Genomic DNA, 21,319 nt, shown 5'->3' on the forward strand with positions numbered 1-21,319 from the left:
TATTATTCCATTTTATTGACAAATGTTTGTTTAATTGAAAAAAACAAACTGTTATGGTAGACAATAGGTAGCTTACTGGTCTCTTAACACAAAACATGTGTGTGACATATTGAACATTACATTTTTAAAGCTGTCTCTAAGTATAATAGATTCCTTCCGGAATGTTTCATCTTCCGAGTTTACGAGGGGTACGTGAAGGCAGCACGCAGGGGACGGGCTGCACGTCGCTGTGTGTTTTGTTTTTTTTCCACTCTGCAAAAGCTTCATGAGCTGCAGCGACTAACTCACCTAAGACGCGATGTGTGGCGTATTGTGAACGTCTCGGACAGAAATATGGGAGAGCTTTTTTACTGAGGAACACTAGAAAGGTGGGACTCGACCTTGCATGCTCTACTTTCACTGCGTGGCTTTTCATGCGAGCACGACAACATCGTTAGCTCTGAGGTTAGCTTCCTTCAGCTAGTTCTGTCTGTGTGCATGAGTCCCAGAAAAACATCCACACACACTGTTTTTTTTTTTTTTTGTTTGTGGTTCAACAATTTCTCTTGAAGTTTGTCGTCGTGACCATTAAAGTTGACATACTGTGAAAAACCTTCTTTGACAGTGTTTTTGAACATTGATGTGGGTAACCTGAGAGTCTACAGACCCACAACATGTTCACATGAATCCATCCAGTCCTTTTGTTTGTGGTCTGCAGAAGTCTTACAACACAGGGAAAAATGCTCTGTTTCAAATGTGGTCTCCTTGTGACGTCACAGTGGGGGTCTGGTTTAATAAATCCTCTCCCCTGGTATCTCCACCCATGGACTCCACCTCCAGCCGAGAGCCAAACTTTTGACAAGCAGGCAGCTGTTTGAGACTGATTAATAAAGAAAAACCGTCAGCTGTAAATGATCATTTGATTTCCTGCACGTCGAGATCGCATCAGTGATTACACAATCACAATCATTATAAAATATCACATTTATATCCTGTATCCATTGAATCTTTCTCCTCAGGTGATAGCACAAAAAAAACATGCAGCGGCTGGACTTTAAAGGTGCTGATGCTTCGTCTAAAGTCCCTCCATTATTTGTCACTGGGCAGTTTAAGTAGCGTACTTTAGCTAGTAGGAGTGAAAAATGTGTAGAAATGAAAGATCAACACAGAGACTGCACTTTGGAAGACAGGTTGAGCGTGTTTCTCTGTCTGAGTCTTAAATAGAGCTCGACCTATTTTTTACAGTACTTGTGATAAATTTAGTGTTTGTTCTTCCAGCACTGAACTTCCATTTCCTCTTTTTTTTTTCCTGTTTCTGTGGTGTGTGTGTTTGCAGGCTGCAGTCATGGGCCCTGACACCGAATCTGTCCCTAAAACATCATCTTCAGATGAAGGTTAGTCAGTGAGGAGTCTTTGCAATCCCACATTTTACCGTCAATATTCAGCGTCAAAGTATTAACACGATACACGTTTGTGATTGGTCCTCAGGTCCAGGAATAATCGTTGTCAAGGTGATCTCAGAGTCAGATTCAGACGATGCATCGTGCAGCGCCGAGCCCAAACAGTCAGAGAAGTGTTACCCCTGCTCCGTCTGTGGGAAGGTGTTCGACCGGCCATCCAAGCTCGAGCGACATAAACCCGTCCACACGAGGCAGCCCAAGACTGTTCATCCGTGTGAGCACTGCGGGAAGAGTTTCAAGCAGCAAGAGAAGCTGATCCGACACCAGAGCTCCCACCAAAGGACGAACAAACACCCGTGTCCCGACTGTGGGAAAGTGTTCAACAGGCCGTCCAGGCTAGAGAGACACAAGCGCACACACTCGAAGAAACCCAAGGTGCCTCATCAGTGCTCGTACTGCATGAAGACTTTCAGTAAACTGAACAAGCTGGTCCGTCACAAGCGGATGCACACCGGAGAGAAGCCTTTCACCTGCTCGTTCTGCGGGAAAGGATTCTCCGAGTCCGGCCACTGCAAAGCGCACGAGAAGACGCACGAGGAGCAGCCGGAGAAACCCCACTGCTGCGCCGACTGCGGGATGTGCTTCTTCAAGGCGTCGGAGCTCCGTCGGCACTTCCGCTCTCACACCGGGGAGAAACCGTTCAGATGCAGCCTGTGCGAGAGCTGCTTCTCCCGCTCGGAGGGACTCAAGAGACACATGAGGAGCCACACGGGGGAGAGGCCGTACAAGTGCACAATCTGCGAGAAGGGATTTTACTCGCGTCACGATTTGAATATTCACGGATTGACCCACTCGGGAGAGAAACCACATCTTTGCCCCGTGTGCGGGAAAGGCTTCTCGCAGCTCGGCAACATGAAAGAACACGAGCAAAACGTTCACATCAAGTCGGAGCAGTACATCTGCAACGTGTGCGGGGCGACGTTTACCCGCTACAAGTCTCTGACAAAACACCAGCGGACACACACGGGAGAGAGACCCTATCTGTGCCTCACGTGCGGCCGCAGGTTTTCATGGAGCCACTCTCTGAGCAGACACCGCAGATCACACGCACACAGGCAGATGTCGATGGACACAGCCAAAGACACGGCAAGCTTCGAAGCGCCCTCCGAGAATCTCAGCAGCTGTTGAAGAAGTGAAATCTTCAGAGAAGTTGGGTCTTCCTGTCACCGAAGTCAAACTTCAGTGTACCAATTTGTACTGTATGTCATCAAAATGTTGTTGGGAAGCTTTTTTCATAATTCTCTTTCTCTTGCTTGTTTTGTTTTTCATTCATAAAATATCTGCAATCCTCTGTAAGCTACCAATGACCAAAACAGAAAGCTTTTTATGACAGACTTGTTTTAATTGCAGAAATATCACAGACTCTTGGAATCGATTCTAAAGTTGTCACTGACCCAAAGTGCTGTTACACCCAAAGCAGAGCTGATCCTTCTGCATCTCACTTTTCTAAAACAAAATATTCACCTCGTCTCTGCAGCCGTGAGATTAAAGGTGGAGTCGAAGCAGCTCATAAAGTCAACATTCAAACTTGGCCCCTCCTCCTGGGGGTCATCGCCACACTCACCGCAGGAAGTAGTGTGCATGTCTACAGCCTGTATTTTAACTTGTGTTTGGCACCTGCAGCAGCAGTGTTAATGCTCTCTGCTTTTTTATTTATTTTTATTTTTTACAATCATTGCATTTTTCATGATATGAACATGAAAATGAACAGTATGCTGTGTTCTTCGTGATACTGTAAGGGAATGTCGGTGAGCTTGTCTTTATAACGGGAATCATTAAAAGCAGAACGGGCTGAAACATCAGCTCTTCATTTCAGGAATATCTGAATCCCCTCTTTGACCTCTCGACTGGTAACGAGCATCTTGTCTTCAAGCTGATGCTCTGCTGTTGATTGTAGGCGTGCTAGCCTTCTGTGGTGTTTGATGGTTTCTCATGTTCGATGTATTAATACTGTAAGGACAGCTTTCTGTATTTAAGATCAGTGCGACTCAACCATCTGACGTTAGATATGTTTGACAAACATGGGGGGCTATTACCATGAAATAAATACACAACATGTTGGTGGAGACCACTGCAGGGTAACATTAACTAGCATTCAACTTTCAGAAGACATTCATTTGAAGTGGTGCTGTTCATGATTTTGATGGTTGAGCTCCAGGTTTAAGTTCTGTCTGTGACTGTAATGATGTTAAAGCTGCTAATGAACTGTCCTCACATCACTGCATCACCATATTTAAAACTTTTTATTTAATAATGTATGACGCTCTGTAAGACTCCAGTAAAGATCTTTTGCTTTGTGCTTATTTTGCCGCCCCCAGTAGACAAGCAGTATATCTTTCTCTTTGCTTATTATTATAACCTGAACTTCAACGTAGGACTAATAAAAGTATTTCTGGTTCTGATTCTGATTGTCTTGTCCGGAGTAATGTCTTCTCATCTTGCCTTTTTTTTTTTTTTTTTTTTTACAATGAATCAGTCAGCGAATATTCAAGGAGAGAAAAAAATGATGTTGTACAAAAGTTAAAGTTTATGACGCTTTATCGGCACGAGTGGTAACAAGTTATCGTCAAAGCAAAATGATCAAAATCAACAAGAACATAACATTTATATGCACACAGACATGCAAAGATACATTCCACATAAGATCATTTGATTACCATCAACTAACCATAAAGTTTAATTAATAATGAAAATAATATAAGGTCGGATTGGTACCCTTGGTACCTCAACAGAAGGTTACCAACGATGGATCCCTTTTTTTAGTATCAATCCCAACTTTTGACGGTGGAAACTGAAAGAAATGGGTACGGTACCGGACCAGGCCGAACTGAACCGTTTGTTGGACATGAGGCTTTAGTTTATATGTGAACAACTTTTTGGCACCAAACATTTCCGACAGCACCTGAAGGCACCAAGGACAGTGGCGAAAGGAAGTCCAGCTGTTGCTAGGCAACGCGTGTTTTGGCGTTACTTGTATCTCAGGCCTGTTTGAAGGAATTACTTTAGCGTTCGTCTTTTTTTAATGGAAAAATAAAAACAACTCATAAAAGGAAAGAAGCTTCACTTGGACGTTTTAACGACAGGGACAGGGACTCGTCATGGCTCTCGAATCAACGAGTGCGTCTCAACCACCGTCTGAACTCCGGCTGGAGGCCGTTATTGGCTTTAACGGTAAGTTGCTGCTAACTTGAGTAGTTCGTTGCTAGGCAACGCGCTAGTTTTACTCATTTATATATTTAAAAATGACCACGCAGTGTTATAGAGAAGCGTTATATGTTATGTACGTTATATTATATATTTTTTATTTATTAAATATAATTGAGAGTATCCAGTAAAAGTTTTTAGAAAATCTGAATTTATGAGTTAGTAGATTTTTAGGTATATACTATGTCTATACATGTTTATAGTGTTGTTGTTTTCTGTCACAATACCTGTAGTGTGGATGTATTTGTATGTAATACCTTCTTACCTATTATGCTTTTTCATTATTCCATCTTTGTTGTTTTTCTGTTTTAAAGCACATTGAGTCTACGCCTGTCATATGAAATGTGCTATATAAATACATTTGACTTTGACTTTATTGTGTGTTGGTCTTTGTTTCACCAGGTCATGTGATTTCTGGCCTCAGCGTCCATCCAGACAGAGAGCACCTGGTCTATCCTCTGGGCAGCACAGTCATTGTGAAGAGAATCAGAGATGGCATGCAGGAGTTTCTGCAAGGACACACAAACAATATATCCTGCATTTCAGTGTCCAATAGTGGATCTTACATTGCCTCTGGACAAGTCAACTTTGTGGGCTTCCAGGTAACCAAAGTTAGGATGCCTCGTTGGTATTTTAAAAGTCTTTTTATTTTATTTTTTTGCACGAGACGTACGGGATGGCAAATCAGATGTTACATTCAGGGGCGTGTCTAGACCTTATTGACTGGGATGGCACGACTAGGGGGAACTGACTTATGCCGAGGGTGGCCACAAATGAGTATGAATTATTATATTATATTATAACATCCACATACTTAGGTCTGAAACAGGGCTAAAAGCCAATCACAGTTTATGATTTTTGGGATGGCCTATAACAGAAATGTTTTCCTAGGCTCCGATTGTTGTCTGGGACTTTGCTCAGCGACGGGAGCATACCCAGCTGCTGCTTCACAAGGCCAAAGTAGAAGCACTGTCCTTCTCTCCGAATGACAAATACCTGGTGTCCCTGGGAGGTCAGGAAGACGGCAGGTAAAACACACTTTGCAGCCACGTGTCATTGTGCTTTACCTCATCAAAACAAATTAGAACACAAGAGGAACTGTGTCATTGCCGTACACTCTGCTCTGTGTTTTCAGCATTGTGGTGTGGAATATCGAGACCAAGCAGGCCATCTGTGGGAGCCCGGCTTCAGCGAACAGTGCTGGCCACTGCCTCACCGTGCAGTTCTCAAACACAAGTGACTATGTGTTTGTTTCTGCTGGGAGGTAACAAGCTTCGTCTGCTTGTTTGCAAAGTTACAAAGTTGTTTGCAGGCTCCCTCGAGGTAAAGACGACGCCATTGTTGTTGTCTTTGTGAGAACATTTTAATATCGCTGTTTGTTTGTTTGTTTTTGTTTTTGTTTTTTGGGACAGTGGAACATTGCGAGTCTGGGAGCTGGACATCCCTAACAGGAAGATCAGGCCCACAGAGTGTCAGATGGGCATGCTGAAGAGGATTGTCAAATGTGTTGAGGTGCGATAAAGTCCAGAGTTTAACCTTGACTCAAAGTGGTTAGATTAGTTAGCACTAGCTGAAGTGCTAGTGTGACAAACAGCTCAATGAGGAGGAGCAGTACGTGCAGTGGATCCCCCCCCCGCACAAAAAAGAACATTGTAACAGAGAAATTATTTGGTTAATGTTAATTGTTAATTAAGATCAACTCATCCATTGTCAATAATCAATTGTTAATTGCTTGTTATACTCCACAGATTTCAGAGGATGACCAGTTCATTTACTGCGGCACCACCAGCGGAGACATCATGAAGATCAACATGGAAAAAAGGCTTATGGTGCACTTCGGTCCCGTCAAAACCAAATACAGCCTGGTAGGTCGGCCTAAAGGGAGTCACAACGTTTTGATTGTTGTCTCTGTATCAAGAGTTTAGATCTGTTCCTCTTGTATCCTGTTTGTAGATAGGTTTCTTTACTCGTAGTATCCAGAATCTGTCATTTGTTTTTCTTTTTGGTCCTGGATCTTTCTCAGGTACTCAAGACACACCTCCCGTCTGTCCAGATTTTAAACGGGTAGTCTAAACAGAGAAGAAGGAACGTAGGAGTAACTAAAAGTCCCACGTTCTCAGTACAGGCAAACGTCTTTTTTTGGACTATAGCTTTGAAATAAACACATATAAATACGTGTGCCCGAATGAAGACACCACTCATCCTACTGAGTTATGTACATGCTCTTAGAGGCCTCTGTAATCCACCTGTGAAAACAGATCAGTGGCTACAGCCAGGACATTTCCAGAGCACCTCCACCTCACCAGCGATTCGTCCAGTTAGGCCCATGACGATACCTCAGGAGGGCTGTACAGTCTGCTCTGCCCAGACCCCCCCCCCCCCCCCCAAATGCTAGCTCTTAGCAAACCCACCTGATGAACTTCTTGTGCTATGAAACCCTATGCAAAAAACAAAAAAACAAACCCTGAGATAAAAGTGAAACTATTCCTGGTGCCAAGGACGGTTTAAACACAGAGAGTCTGTAGAGAGATCTTAGACCTGGAACAGAGAGTGGCTGTCCCCCTGGATCTCTTAGGAGAGCAAAGACCCGGACTAAGAAGATTCATGGTCTTCTCCTCCTTCAGACGAGCATTATTCCTCCTCATCTAAATGTACTGACGTCTCCTTTACAGTCTCTGCATCTCTAATAGTCTGTACACTGTCTGCAGGGTGTCGGTGTCATCAGGACCCTGAAGTCCGGGGACCTGCTGGTGGGCTCTGGATCAGGCACCTTCGCTCTGTGCTCCAGGACCAACTTCAAGACTCTAAAGTGAGCTTCACCACGTCAAACAATCCGTTTGAATGAAACACGATTCAAAATACTCACATCTGCTAACAGGATGTGGGTGACACCTCAGCAGGGTACGATGTCAGTGCTATTATCTGTGCTCTCTCTCTCCCCCCCCCCCCCTCCTCTCTCACGTTAGAGACGTCCAGCTGGAAAAGGGGGTGACGTCCATCGCTCTGAGAGGAGAGGGCCAGCAGTTCTTTGTTGGGACGGAGGCCGGTCAGATATACAGCTTCAGTTACGACCACTTTAAAGCCGAACTCGTCTCCACCAGCCACACCAGTCCTGTCAACGACCTGGCCATATGTTTGTAAGTTACAGCACGCTGCTTCAATGCCATTCTCATATCACATCTGACTTCAGTGCCTTTGTTCTCCACTAGAGGGCGACATGCACTGTCCTCCTCTTTGCAGTCCTGCTGTACAAACTTAAACGGCACAGGTGTGATGTATTTCCAACACAGGAGGCCTCCTTAAATATGAATGTAGATGACTTTAATACCACAACTCTCCCTCTCTCTCTCTCTCTCTCTCTCTCTCTCTCTCTCTTTCCTCCCAGTGGAACGTCTGAATTATTTGCAACATGCTCTGCAGAGGACATCAGGTTGTGGCACATCAACAAGCCCAAAGAGCTGCTGCGCATCACCGTGCCCAACATGACCTGCAACGCTGTGGCCTTCATGGTCGACGGACACAGCATCATCAGCGGTGGGAGTCAGAGACGCTGAAAACGAGACCGTTCAGCTTCTTCTATCCGTGTGTCATGAACTCGTTTATTAACCAACATCATTATTTATTCACTGATCTGAAACCAAACCACAACATTGATTTTAAATGTTGAATTGGTCGTATTTGAGAGCGCTCACTGAACATTTTATACAGGATATCAGTTTTCTTGGTGGCGGTCGATCAGTTAAATAAACGCCCCGGTGTCCTTGTTCACTTTTAAACACTCACTAGAAGCGAATGAAACGTGTTGATTTTGTAAAGGTAGAACGAGCACGTGAATGAACATCACAGAAACACATCGCAACAAAGAATCCTTCTCCTGTCTCAGACTGACGAGAGATCTGTTTTGATAATTACTACAAAACAGACAGAGAGAGAGAGAGAGAGAGAGAGAGAGCGAGAGAGAGAGAGAGAGAGCGACAGAGAGAGAGAGGGAGAGAGAGAAAGGGAGAAAGAGAGAGAGAGAGAGAGAGGTTGTGTGTGAGAAAACAAAGACAGCAGTCCTTCACAGCAGCGTGACACTGGATGAACATTGAATAATTCATATCAGCAGCTGTGTGCAAACGAAAACACAGCTATCAAATAAAAGAAGTAGATGAGGTATTTATGACAGATGTGATTTGAAATGCAGCAGGTCAGCCTCGCAGCACGAGTACGAACACAAAACACTTCTCAGTCAGTGACTGAGTTAAATGTTTCTTCTCTCCTGAGTCTGTGAAACGTGAAGGACTCGACGAGTTTCTACACGATGAACTAAAGATCTTTTCTCATCACTGATTTAAGAAGACTTCTATCTGTTTTTAAATGGCGTCACAATGATCGGCACGCTCCAGTGACGTGCCTCGGCAACGGGTCAATAAACTGACAAATGATTTTTTAGATAATTTTTCTATATTGATCCAGATGCATACAAGAACAATGTTCTTAATGTTCTAGTATCAGATTAGTACACTCATAACAAAACACACTTTGTGGTAAGTTTCTGATTTTGAGTTCTCCATTAATATCTAAAGTTTAGGTTTCTGTGTCTTATGGCTTGAGCTGTATTTGGGTCAGTTTGTATGTACATGTGAGAAAACAACAACGTCATTCATCATCACTAACAATCTTGTCTTCTAGGATGGAACGACGGTAAGATTCGTGTGTTTGCTCCGGAAAGTGGCCGTCTCATGTTCCTCATCCCGGACGCGCACAGATTGGGCGTGACGGCGATCGTCGGCACCGAGAGCTGCAGGAGGATCATCAGTGGAGGCGGATCAGGGCAGGTCAGCGGACATGAACGTGTTCAGTCTCTGACTCAACCAGAAGGTCGGGGGTTTGATCCCCAGTTCCTGCAGCCACATGTCACTTAACCCCACCCTGGGATTAGGTCATACACTGAGGGACACGTTACGAAAGCCTTCCTGCTGTCAGAGTGTGAATGTGTAGGTGCAACCTGCTCGGTTAAAAAAACACGTTTCAAGCTCAAACCCATTTGACCAGTTTCCTCAACAAATATTGACACGTTGAAGCATTTGAGAAATGCAATTCCTCCAAGTTGTCAGAGCAATGAAACATCGCTGACGACCATTTCTTTCATTAAGAGGTTTAACTTTGTTATTCTCTGAAAATACAAATCATTGAAACGACAAAATCCGACTTTTTGGGGCGCTGCAGCACTTCCTGTCTCTGTCTTCAGCAGTCCTCTCTGATAGAAGAGAACAGATCTCCTGTGAGTTGGTTTGAGTTTGGGCTCACCTGTTGTTTGCAGGTGCGTGTTTGGGAGCTGCAGCCTCATGGCCATAAGCTGCTGGAGAGCAGGAAGGAGCACAAAGCCGCCGTCACATGTATCAAAATCAACTGCAACGGCAAAGTGTGTGTCACTGGCAGCGTGGACGGTTCCTGCATCATCTGGGACATGGAGTGAGTATCCGGCCGCACACACACAGTCTGTGTCCTCCTGCTGACGCAGACGTGTCCCTAAACCAGGGGGATTCAGGAGGCGCCACCCAAAGTAATAAACCATTCTCATCCACGATGACCGATGTGGTGACATAGGCCCCGCTTTCACCTCGCGCTTCACTTCCGTTCCTCTCGGTACGGCACGCATTTTGTGACATTTCCACAAACTAAAGCCGGCAAAGATCCTTAAATTACCCGCTTGTACCGTCCTACTTTTTGGGACCCTTCTGTCAGGGTACCAAGTACATCGACCCGACCCTAAAGAGTGGAGCTAAACACTGCAGTCATTGAAAAGACAAAGTGTGCACTGTGTCGCGTGCTATAATATCACACTATTACGTAGCTAACGCGGCTATCGACATCCGGCTTAGACGCTCAGACGCCTACCGAATAGAGCACGGTTGGTTGTGATAAACTGAACCAAACCGTACCAAACCGTACTGATCCATACCGGACCGCTTGGTGGAAACGGTTCTGGAGTGCGACACAATAATGACAGTCGTTTGCCCTCATTTCAATGCTGCGTGTCATTGGACAAATCCACAGTATCAGTAAACAAGCAGAAGAAGGAATCTAAAGTTACACAGAGACTTTACTGTTGCAGGGAAAAGTCCGGTTTGGCAGCCACCCATAAAAAACTCTTGAACATTTCCAGGAGTTTTTTGTGCAGAAACACCTTAATACAGACGAGGCATGAGCCACCAGAACGGGGATCTCACGTTAGTTTATGGTTGTAGAATGGAATCCCTCCCACTAATGCAAAGCCTGCATTAGTTATTTATACTTCAAGGTTAAAAGCAAAACATTCGGTAGATACTTCAGAACGATGCTCATAGCTCCCAGAGCGTGTGAGAGAGAGAGAGAGAGAGAGAGGGGGGAAAGCTTTAATCCTTTCAGTGGTGTCTGACTGGTACAGAAGAAATAATAAGAGATCCAGAGCATTCTTCATGAGGAGAGCTTAGAATCCTTTAATCCAGGAGAGGGGAGTAAACCATGTCCAGAAACTGTTCCAGCGCTCCTCCTCTGTTCTCTCACTTCAATGAATACGTCCGCGCATTAATAGCTTCCTGACTCTATTCATCGAGTGTAGTGTGGATTTACTTCTTTTGCATTATTACTCATAGTGGGAGAGGAGCTTTTGGGAATACTGATTGGATTATTTTGGGTCATTAAAGAAGCTGCAGCGGCTCTCCCGTGAAGACTGAATCCACGCCTCGTTTTTTTTTTTTTTCATAGCCATGCTGGGTTAACTTTCTCTCTCCTGCTCTCCCCTCCTCCTTGCTCTTCCATATTTCCTGCTGCAGGCGCTTCGTGAGTCTTCACATGTTGCTCACCAACACCGTGATTCAGACAGTGTGCTTCCACCCCGACCTATACCAGCTCATCACCAGCGGCACTAACAGAACGGTATGTCTCAACACACTACAAGTTAAAAACCTTCGGACTGTCCGTGGTCATGGCATCGTGCGACTGTGCTGCTCGAACCGACAGAATCTGCACCCTGTTTTTAAAAAAAGTCGAGCTGCCGTGGATTCTGTGCGTGAATGAACACAACGTGATGAAACTCAACATGTGGCTGAAAAATGTTGAAACTGAGAAAAAGTCATTGTTTTTGGAAAATCACGTCCTATTTGAATTTGATTCCAGCGCACATGGCTGTTGTCACGGTAACCACTCTGTTGCGTCACTTCTTCAACAGCAAGAACTGTCTGTGCAGTTTCTGGGAAGTGAGGAGAACAATTGTCTGTCATTTTGAAAGTGAAATGTTTTTTCTTAATGGACTTTATTAATCCCTGAGGAGGCCGAGAGACGAGCCTCTCACACACATACAGGACGAGCCTCTCACACACATACAGGACGAGCCTCTCACACACATACAGGACGAGCCTCTCACACACACACAGGACGAGCCTCTCACACACACACAGGAGAGACGAGCCTCTCACACACATACAGGAGAGACGAGCCTCTCACACACACACAGGAGAGACGAGCCTCTCACACACACACAGGACGAACCTCTCACACACACACAGGAGAGACGAGCCTCTCACACACACACAGGAGAGACGAGCCTCTCACACACACACAGGAGAGACGAGCCTCTCACACACACACAGGACGAGCCTCTCACAAACACACAGGACGAGCCTCTCACACACACACAGGACGAGCCTCTCACACACACACAGGAGAGACGAGCCTCTCACACACACACAGGACGAGCCTCTCACACACACACAGGACGAGCCTCTCACACACACACACAGGACGAGCCTCTCACACACACACAGGAGAGACGAGCCTCTCACACACACACAGGAGAGACGAGCCTCTCACACACACACAGGAGAGACGAGCCTCTCACACACACACAGGACGAGCCTCTCACACACACACAGGACGAGCCTCTCACACACAGGACGAGCCTCTCACATACACACAGGACGAGCCTCTCACACACACACACAGGACGAGCCTCTCACACACACACAGGACGAGCCTCTCACACACACACAGGAGAGACGAGCCTCTCACACACACACAGGACGAACCTCTCACACACACACACAGGACGAGCCTCTCACACACACACAGGAGAGATGAGCCTCTCACACACACACAGGACGAGCCTCTCACACACATACAGGAGAGACGAGCCTCTCACACACACACAGGAGAGACGAGCCTCTCACACACACACAGGACGAGCCTCTCACACACACACACAGGACGAACCTCTCACACACACACAGGACGAGCCTCTCACACACATACAGGAGAGACGAGCCTCTCACACACATACAGGAGAGACGAGCCTCTCACACACACACAGGACGAGCCTCTCACACACACACACAGGACGAACCTCTCATACACACACACAGGACGAACCTCTCACACACACACAGGACGAGCCTCTCACACACACACAGGACGAGCCTCTCACACACACACAGGACGAGCCTCTCACACACACACACAGGACGAGCCTCTCACTCACACACACAGGACGAGCCTCTCACACACACACACAGGACGAGCCTCTCACACAGGACGAGCCTCTCACACACACACAGGACGAGCCTCTCACACACACACAGGACGAGCCTCTCACACACACACAGGAGAGACGAGCCTCTCACACACACACAGGAGAGACGAGCCTCTCACACACACACAGGAGAGACGAGCCTCTCACACACACACAGGACGAGCCTCTCACACACACACAGGACGAGCCTCTCACACACACACAGGACGAGCCTCTCACACACACACAGGAGAGACGAGCCTCTCACACACACACAGGACGAGCCTCTCACACACACACAGGAGAGACGAGCCTCTCACACACACACAGGACGAGCCTCTCACACACACACAGGACGAGCCTCTCACACACACACAGGACGAGCCTCTCACACACACACAGGAGAGACGAGCCTCTCACACACACACAGGACGAGCCTCTCACACACACACAGGACGAGCCTCTCACACACACACACAGGACGAGCCTCTCACACACACACAGGAGAGACGAGCCTCTCACACACACACAGGAGAGACGAGCCTCTCACACACACACAGGACGAGCCTCTCACACACACACAGGACGAGCCTCTCACACACACACAGGACGAGCCTCTCACACACACACAGGAGAGACGAGCCTCTCACACACACACAGGACGAGCCTCTCACACACACACAGGAGAGACGAGCCTCTCACACACACACAGGACGAGCCTCTCACACACACACAGGACGAGCCTCTCACACACAGGACGAGCCTCTCACATACACACAGGACGAGCCTCTCACACACACACACAGGACGAGCCTCTCACACACACACAGGACGAGCCTCTCACACACACACAGGAGAGACGAGCCTCTCACACACACACAGGACGAGCCTCTCACACACACACAGGAGAGACGAGCCTCTCACACACACACAGGACGAGCCTCTCACACACACACAGGAGAGATGAGCCTCTCACACACACACAGGACGAGCCTCTCACACACATACAGGAGAGACGAGCCTCTCACACACACACAGGAGAGACGAGCCTCTCACACACACACAGGACGAGCCTCTCACACAAACACACAGGACGAACCTCTCATACACACACACAGGACGAACCTCTCACACACACACAGGACGAGCCTCTCACACACATACAGGAGAGACGAGCCTCTCACACACATACAGGAGAGACGAGCCTCTCACACACACACAGGACGAGCCTCTCACACACACACACAGGACGAACCTCTCATACACACACACAGGACGAGCCTCTCACACACACACACAGGACGAGCCTCTCACACAGGACGAGCCTCTCACACAGGACGAGCCTCTCACACACACACACAGGACGAGCCTCTCACACACACACACAGGACGAGCCTCTCACACACACACACAGGACGAGCCTCTCACACACACACAGGACGAGCCTCTCACACACACACAGGACGAGCCTCTCACACACACACACAGGACGAGCCTCTCACACACACACAGGACGAGCCTCTCACACACACACAGAACGAGCCTCTCACACACACACACAGGACGAGCCTCTCACACAGGACGAGCCTCTCACACACACACAGGAGAGACGAGCCTCTCACACACACAGGAGAGACGAGCCTCTCACACACACACAGGACGAGCCTCTCACACACACACAGGAGAGAGGATGCTTCATGGACCATGTCGGCTGTTCAACACTTTGGATTCTTCCTCTTAGTTTGTGCTTCACAGTGCTCCAAACATTTTCATTGGCTGTCGAGTCAGACAGACAGTAACGACGGAAAGTCCCACAGGGTGCAAAGAGACTGGCCTGTGTCATTATGCTGCCATCATTATCATTATTATTATAAAGTCTCCTCAGTGTGCAGGAGGGAGCAGCTTCCTGCTCCGCTGAGATGTGAGGAACACAGTGAGCACTTGAACAGAGACACGCACCTTCATGTCCATTGATTTGTTTGAGACGCTCGTAATTTGTTTCTCTGCTCGACATAATTAAGCCTTTGTGCAAAGAACAAAAACAAACCCACCCTGTCAGTCTGTTATTCGCCGGTTATTCGATGAACTGGGCTGAACTTGTTTCCATGAGGTCAGAAGTTCAAAGCTCAACAGTGAAAGGCTTGTTCGCTTGATTGTGCACTTCACGCACACGCCTTGAACCTGGACACCCGCTACACCCAATGCCGTCGCCTCCGCTGCATGCTGAGAGGTAAGGACAAGTTGTGCTGATTAATGCAGCTCTTTGGATGTGCTGAGTGTGTGTGTGTGTGAGAGAGAGAGAGAGAGAAGGAGGGATTCAGGAAAATAGGGAGAGCTGTGGTGTTCGTGCCTTCCTGCGGATGTGCCTATACCACCCAAGTGCCAGCCAGATCCACCATCTGCTCATCCCAGGACACAGGCGCTCTGTCTGGGAGAACAAATACCAACACTCTGCTCTCTCTCTCTCCTCTCACTCGCCCCTTCATCACATCCCAGCGTGCCGCCAGGAGTAAACTCACAGCGAGCAAAGCAACCGAAGGAGGGAATGAAAAAGGAGAGAAACAGCAGACGAGGGGAGTGAAGGATGAGGCTGTGTTAATGAGGCAGGACAGCGTGAAGAGTGAGGAAGGTGACGTGCGTTTAGTGCACACTGACGGCGTGTCTTTTTAGAGGCTTCGTGTCACGCCACACTTTCTCTCCTGAGTGTGCCAACACACACGTATTAGGAAACACCTTTTAATTCTGTGCCTTTTGGAAGCCTCCTCTCCGTCCACTGAGAGTCCCGCTCATCTGGACCGAGGCCGGCTGTCACTCACACAGGTGGCTCCAAAGTAGCTCAAGTTCTCCGACAACTTGGGAGAAGATATGACGCCAGTTTTAAGACAACAGTTATGGATGCGGTGAGTGCATGATCCGCACTCGCTCTCTGCCCTGCAATCAGAGAGAGAGAGAGAGATCTCTGCTCAAAGACTCCACATAAAAACTCAGGGTCTGTAAAAAGACGTTTTGGCTGGAAGTCGTGTAACGCTAGCTGCTAGCTGCTAGCTTCTACAGTCACACAACAGATGATCGTTGTCGATGAGTTCAGACATTGCAGAGTGAGAGACGTCAGCTGTTAACTTACTCCTTTAATTTAGTTTTTCTTTGAGTTTATTGGCACTTGAAAGTCTGGATCCCAAATTATAAGACGACGCCAATTTTTTCATGAGTTTCAACCGGGGGGGGGAAAAAAAGAGTCTCATATTCAGGCAAATGCAGCAAATATCCAGGTAGCGTGTCAGCAACCTGAGCGTCTCCTCAGAGAGTTTCTGAGCTGTTTGACTCAGACCTGATACGTTCTTATTGCTGACATTGATTTAAACGTCAGTGTTCAGCCAGCTCGGCATCGGTGTGGAAATCAGATGTTTGATTCTCACGTGGTATGGAGAGAGGAAGTGCACTCTATGCCGTTTCATGTGAGCTTAACAACACAGCACAGAGAACAGTTTGCAAAGAGCTTCTTCAAAGGTGATTCAGTGTTGTCACTCGTCAAGTGACCAAACATCGGGGGCCTGGGACTTGTATTTTGGCGGTTTGATTGTCTGAGGCTAAGGCCTCTGTACTCTGGGTACGGACTCGCACAGTTCAAGACGTGGAGCACCAACAGATGGCCAGACGTCTTGGACTCAGTCCAGCTCGATACAGGTAATTAATTTCCTGGTGGCGTGGTGTGGTGGCGTTCGGCCAGGTAGAGCGAGGCTGCGGTGGAGGAGCCGCAGATGGTCGTGGACGACGCACACAGGTGGGAGTCTCTAATAAGCTGCTGAAGTGAGATAAGGAAGAGGGGAGAGGTTGTGACTCGGGCAGAGAGCCAGAAGCAGCCGCTGACGGAGGGAGAGGGAGGACGCTTTCAATCAATTAGTCCACAGAGCTGTGAACATGAGAACAGGAAGTAAACAGAGTCACTGCCGAGCTGAAAAGATTGTACTCGACGTCGGTTAGCGCAGCAGAAACGCGGCTGACTCGGAGCTGAAGTCATTTGCATATCTCGTTGTGATTTGATGCTGAGTTCAATTCGAAAGGATTTCCAAACTTTGTTTTGGGTGTTTTTATAACGAGTCTTCCCCCCTTCCTCTGGTTGGAGCTGTGTTTTTCTAAATTCTGCTGCGCTAAGCTGTTGTGTGGAAATGATATCAGCGAGCGAATCCGTCTTAATAAGCCTCCGTGTTTCACTTAGGCTGGAGCTTCAAACGCCCCCCTGTGGGAATGTTCCTTTGGCTTGTAAGAGCCGGTCAGCTCTGAAACTATAAATACATGTATCTCCCTGCTCAGCCTTTTGTTCCTCTTTCATAACAGCGGCGTTTGATGCGTCTTAGATTGCATTTCTCCTCCTTTAATGCTTCGGAGGCAGGCGTCTGTGCAGACAAATGAGAAAGATGCTTCTCTTAAACATGGCTGCTGCAGCCTGTAAGTGTGACGTTGATGCAGTTTAACACTCGCTTGTTGTTGTTGTTGTTGAAGTGTGCTCTGTTCCAGGCTTCTGTAGCGTGCGTGTGGACTGAGATCAGTGCTAAGGTGTTCAACTCATGCAAACAGGATGAGTCAGAAAAGTGTTTTTTAATGATGCAATCCTTTTGGCTCCTTGTTTACGGCGCCCAGCTTTAAAGACGCAATCAAGTTGGTCATATAAATAACAAGAAAGCAGTGTTGTCGGCGTTCGAGCGCTGTGATGTTTCTGCCGGCTGCGCTATAAATAACTTCTACTAACAATTGGCTTTTCGTGAGACTCGATACTTTGACAGCCATAAAGCTCTGGGGATGATTAAATCTCATTTGGATCAGCAAACACAGGTGTGTGATTGTGTGTGTGTGTGTGTATGTGTGTGTGTGTGTGTGTGAGAGAGAGAGAGAGAATCAAATCACAGATCTACTGAGAAGCAAAAGACAGAAGACAGCAGCGAGAGGAGCCCGAGGTCACATCCTACCCAAACAGGAAGTAGAAGGTTTTATGACGATGTGACAGAACAACAGCGATGGAGAGATGATGTCATCAGCATTATCTAAATGATCAATAACGCTGTTCAAACTGGAGATGTGTGTGTGTGAGCTGGTGAGCTGCCTACACAGCCTCAAAATTCATAGCTGTGATTAATGCTGCAGCTGCTGCCACCATGTTGGAATGAGAGGAGCCAGCACGGTGGCACCTGGTGTCACAGACCATGAAAGTGCATGAGCTCAGTCCTGACCCGTGTGAACCAGGACCCGGTCTGAGGCCGTCTGGCAGAGCTCTGCTGGCTGAAGACATTCGTCAACAAAAACAAGCTTTCACTCTGTCATTTAGTTTTGATTTGTTTTGTTTTCGTGGCGAGGAGAAGAAAGAGGATCCGGTCTTTTCACGTCTTCGTCCGTTCCTGGAGCGGTTGGAGTGTTGAGTGCCACATGTCAAAGTTTCTGCTTGTTCATTTCCCCCCCCGTCAGATCAGCTTCTGGGAAGCCTACGACGGCAGCGCCATCAGACACTTAGAAGGCTCGCTGTCTGGCGCCGTCAATGGAATGGACGTTTCCCAGGACGGCAAACACTTTGTGACAGGTACGCTCACTTACACACATCTGCTGATTCCCCATCAGTATAATGAGTTTTACACCTGAACACCGGGGAGCTTCTTATAACCTGTTTGCTCGCGTGCGTGACATCTCTTCTTACTCTGGTGGATCGGCTGCATGTGTGAACACAAACGGCAGAATCTTTTAACCGCTCTTACCTTTCCTGCCATTCAAGCTAAACGTCTGTGTGCAGTCTGGATATAAGAGCGCCGTAAGGGGAGCGAGCAGGTGGAGAAAATGACGTTTATATCACGTGTCACGCAGGTTAAAAAGCTGCGTCACGCTCTTCTCTACTCCCAAGTGTGTTCTTACAAGCCAATAACAACTGTGTTTTTTATTTTTTATTTTTTTTATTGTTTTCATGAGTCGAGATCGTGTTGACTTTTTTGTACGGCCTCTCTGAGCGCTTCGAGTTTTCACCTTTTCAGAGAACGGCGCTCTTTTCAAACACACGATATTCCTTGGTATATATTCGCCGCCGAGGGAGAAATAAAAAACAAACATGCAGGAAAAAAGTAAGGGAGCAGAGCGGGTCTTATGGCGCTTGTAGTCATCAGATTGTTGTCATAGAGACAGGACGGACATGTCGGGCTCGGGGAAAACACGGTGTTAGAAACACATTTAAAAAAGTCATTTTAAAAGATGGGCGGAGTGTCCTGAATGTGTCAGGGGTGCGTGTGTGAAAACCGCTTCAGATTTGTTTCCACCTCCTCTGCTGACACCTCGATGCGTCCTCGCCTCTTCTCGTGACAGGCGGAGACGATAAGGCGGTGAAGGTGTGGGACTTCGCGGAAGGGGAAGAAACCCACGAGGGCGTCGCTCACGGCAGCAGCATCACCCGCGTCAAGCTCTGCTGCAACAACAGCACCTTGATCAGCACCAGCGTGGACGGAGCCATTTTCAGGTGGAGGTTCCCCCACCCGCCTGCTTCTTCTTAATGAGTCCAGAAACCCCCCCCCCCGCAAACACTCACGAGCTGTCCTCATCACATGTGTGTTCATTAGAATTCATCAGTAGTGCATTTAAAGTGAAGACAGGATTCACCCTCTGACCAAAGGAAATAAATCTCCTTTCATCAAGTAGAGGATGTATAAGGTTCTTTTTATTTTTCATTCTTCTGCAGAGACGATTCATGTCAAAGTGAAGAGATGAATGGTTCGTAGCAGTGTCGTCTCTTTAAGTGGAGATTCCCCTCAGGAGCTATATATAGGTGGGAATTCACAGAGCTTATTTGAAATTACACTTGAAGGCACGAGAAGGTATGCTTCACATCAAAGTGCCCGCGTTACGCTTCTTCACTTCACTTTTTTTAAACATCAATAGAATCGATGTCACGCCGCACGCCGTCTCTGTGAAGATGAAACCACAGGAACACGTAAAAACAAGGCAACATTATACAGAACATTAAACTGAAACCGATCGGATCCCCTCGCCCTGCCGCTGGAGAGACGAGGAGGAGACGAGGATTCTTCGCCAGCCTTAGCGCACGCCGCCTGTCAGCTAATCTATCAACAGCTTGTCCCTGAAGGATTCTGCTTAAAGAGGGAGGTAGAGTAAAGCACAGAGCCTCCCTCTGACTGCCTCTTATCTGAGTCCATTCTCCTCCATTATTGTTCAAAATGGCTCTTTGAAATTATGAATTACTCTCCCCCATGCTTCTCCAGGAAAGTGGGATGGCAAAAGAAACGGAGCCAGAGAAGGAAAGAACATTTAGTTCAGCTTTCACCCTACTTCCTCATGAGCAGGTGCAGATCATTTCACACACACACACACACACACACACACAGACAAAAAAACCCACATTTGGACACATCATTTATTTCTCACAACAATGAACCACGAGTGCATGCTTCTTTAAAAAAAAAAAAAAAATGGAGGAAAAGGAGTCATAATGGAAAAGTGCACCAACTATCTATTTCAATAAAGCAGCAACATCTGAGCCGCTGAATGCAATCTTTAGTGCTGCTGAGCTGTGAAATGAAGCCGCAGATGATTAGAATGGGAATGAAGCCTGACAGAAAAACCTAAAACCAAGAGCTCCTCATAATAAAGAGTCTGTCTGAATGGCTCCCTCTCTTCCAACTTTGAGCCTCCGGAAAGCTCCACCAAGTCTCCCACATAAACTCCACCTCAGCAGCAGCAGCAGCAGCAGCAGCAGCGTCTACGTGTTTGAGACCTGTTCACGACAGCCTGCACGTGTGCAGTGAACGCTGCCATGTACTGACATGGAGTGTTGTAGTGAAGTTAAGGCTCCTTGGTTGACCTTTCAAAATAAGACAGACCTCGCACTGTTTCCCTGCATACCCCGCAAATGCATTCTGATACATGATTGGTCTTTACCCCAAACTCACAGCAAATGAAAAACCACAACACTGCAGGGACAGCACACTCATTGCTGAAAGCACTCTGGGAGTACTGAAGGTTGATAACGTTGAATATTTGATCGTTTTACAGCCTCACGGTCATCTAGTAACAATCACGTTACATGATGCACCATTCAGAAGTTTGCAGTGAGTTAGGGGTGGAGCTTTAATAGTATCTTGTAAAGATCGCACGTGCTGTT

At 47.2% G+C, this 21,319-nt stretch overlaps 2 protein-coding genes across 3 annotated transcripts; both read left to right on the top strand.

The window, feature by feature from the left end:
- The first annotated feature begins 256 nt into the window (after window positions 1-256).
- On the top strand, window positions 257-3,847 carry LOC306820466 (uncharacterized protein). Its single transcript, XM_079338315.1, has 3 exons — window positions 257-368; window positions 1,316-1,373; window positions 1,468-3,847. The coding sequence occupies exons 2-3, from the start codon at window positions 1,325-1,327 to the stop codon at window positions 2,565-2,567; spliced, it is 1,149 nt and encodes a 382-aa protein (XP_079194441.1). The 5' UTR covers window positions 257-368; window positions 1,316-1,324; the 3' UTR covers window positions 2,568-3,847.
- A 521-nt stretch (window positions 3,848-4,368) lies between these two features.
- On the top strand, window positions 4,369-19,838 carry cfap52 (cilia and flagella associated protein 52). Of its 2 annotated transcripts, none has more exons than XM_079337367.1 (14): window positions 4,369-4,610; window positions 5,046-5,245; window positions 5,535-5,671; window positions 5,779-5,907; window positions 6,056-6,155; window positions 6,392-6,508; window positions 7,352-7,452; window positions 7,610-7,780; window positions 8,029-8,177; window positions 9,318-9,463; window positions 9,949-10,100; window positions 11,444-11,546; window positions 18,631-18,742; window positions 19,510-19,838. In XM_079337367.1, exons 1-14 carry the CDS (start codon window positions 4,538-4,540, stop codon window positions 19,692-19,694), a joined length of 1,875 nt encoding a protein of 624 aa, XP_079193493.1. In that variant the 5' UTR covers window positions 4,369-4,537; the 3' UTR covers window positions 19,695-19,838. The 2 variants fall into 2 exon arrangements, with proteins under 2 accessions (XP_079193493.1, XP_079193494.1); XM_079337368.1 differs by having other exon boundaries at window positions 18,636-18,742; window positions 19,510-19,585.
- Window positions 19,839-21,319: the final 1,481 nt, after the last annotated feature.

This window comes from Symphodus melops, assembly GCF_947650265.1.
Source record: "Symphodus melops genome assembly, chromosome: 2".
Classification (NCBI taxonomy): Eukaryota; Metazoa; Chordata; class Actinopteri; order Labriformes; family Labridae; genus Symphodus; species Symphodus melops.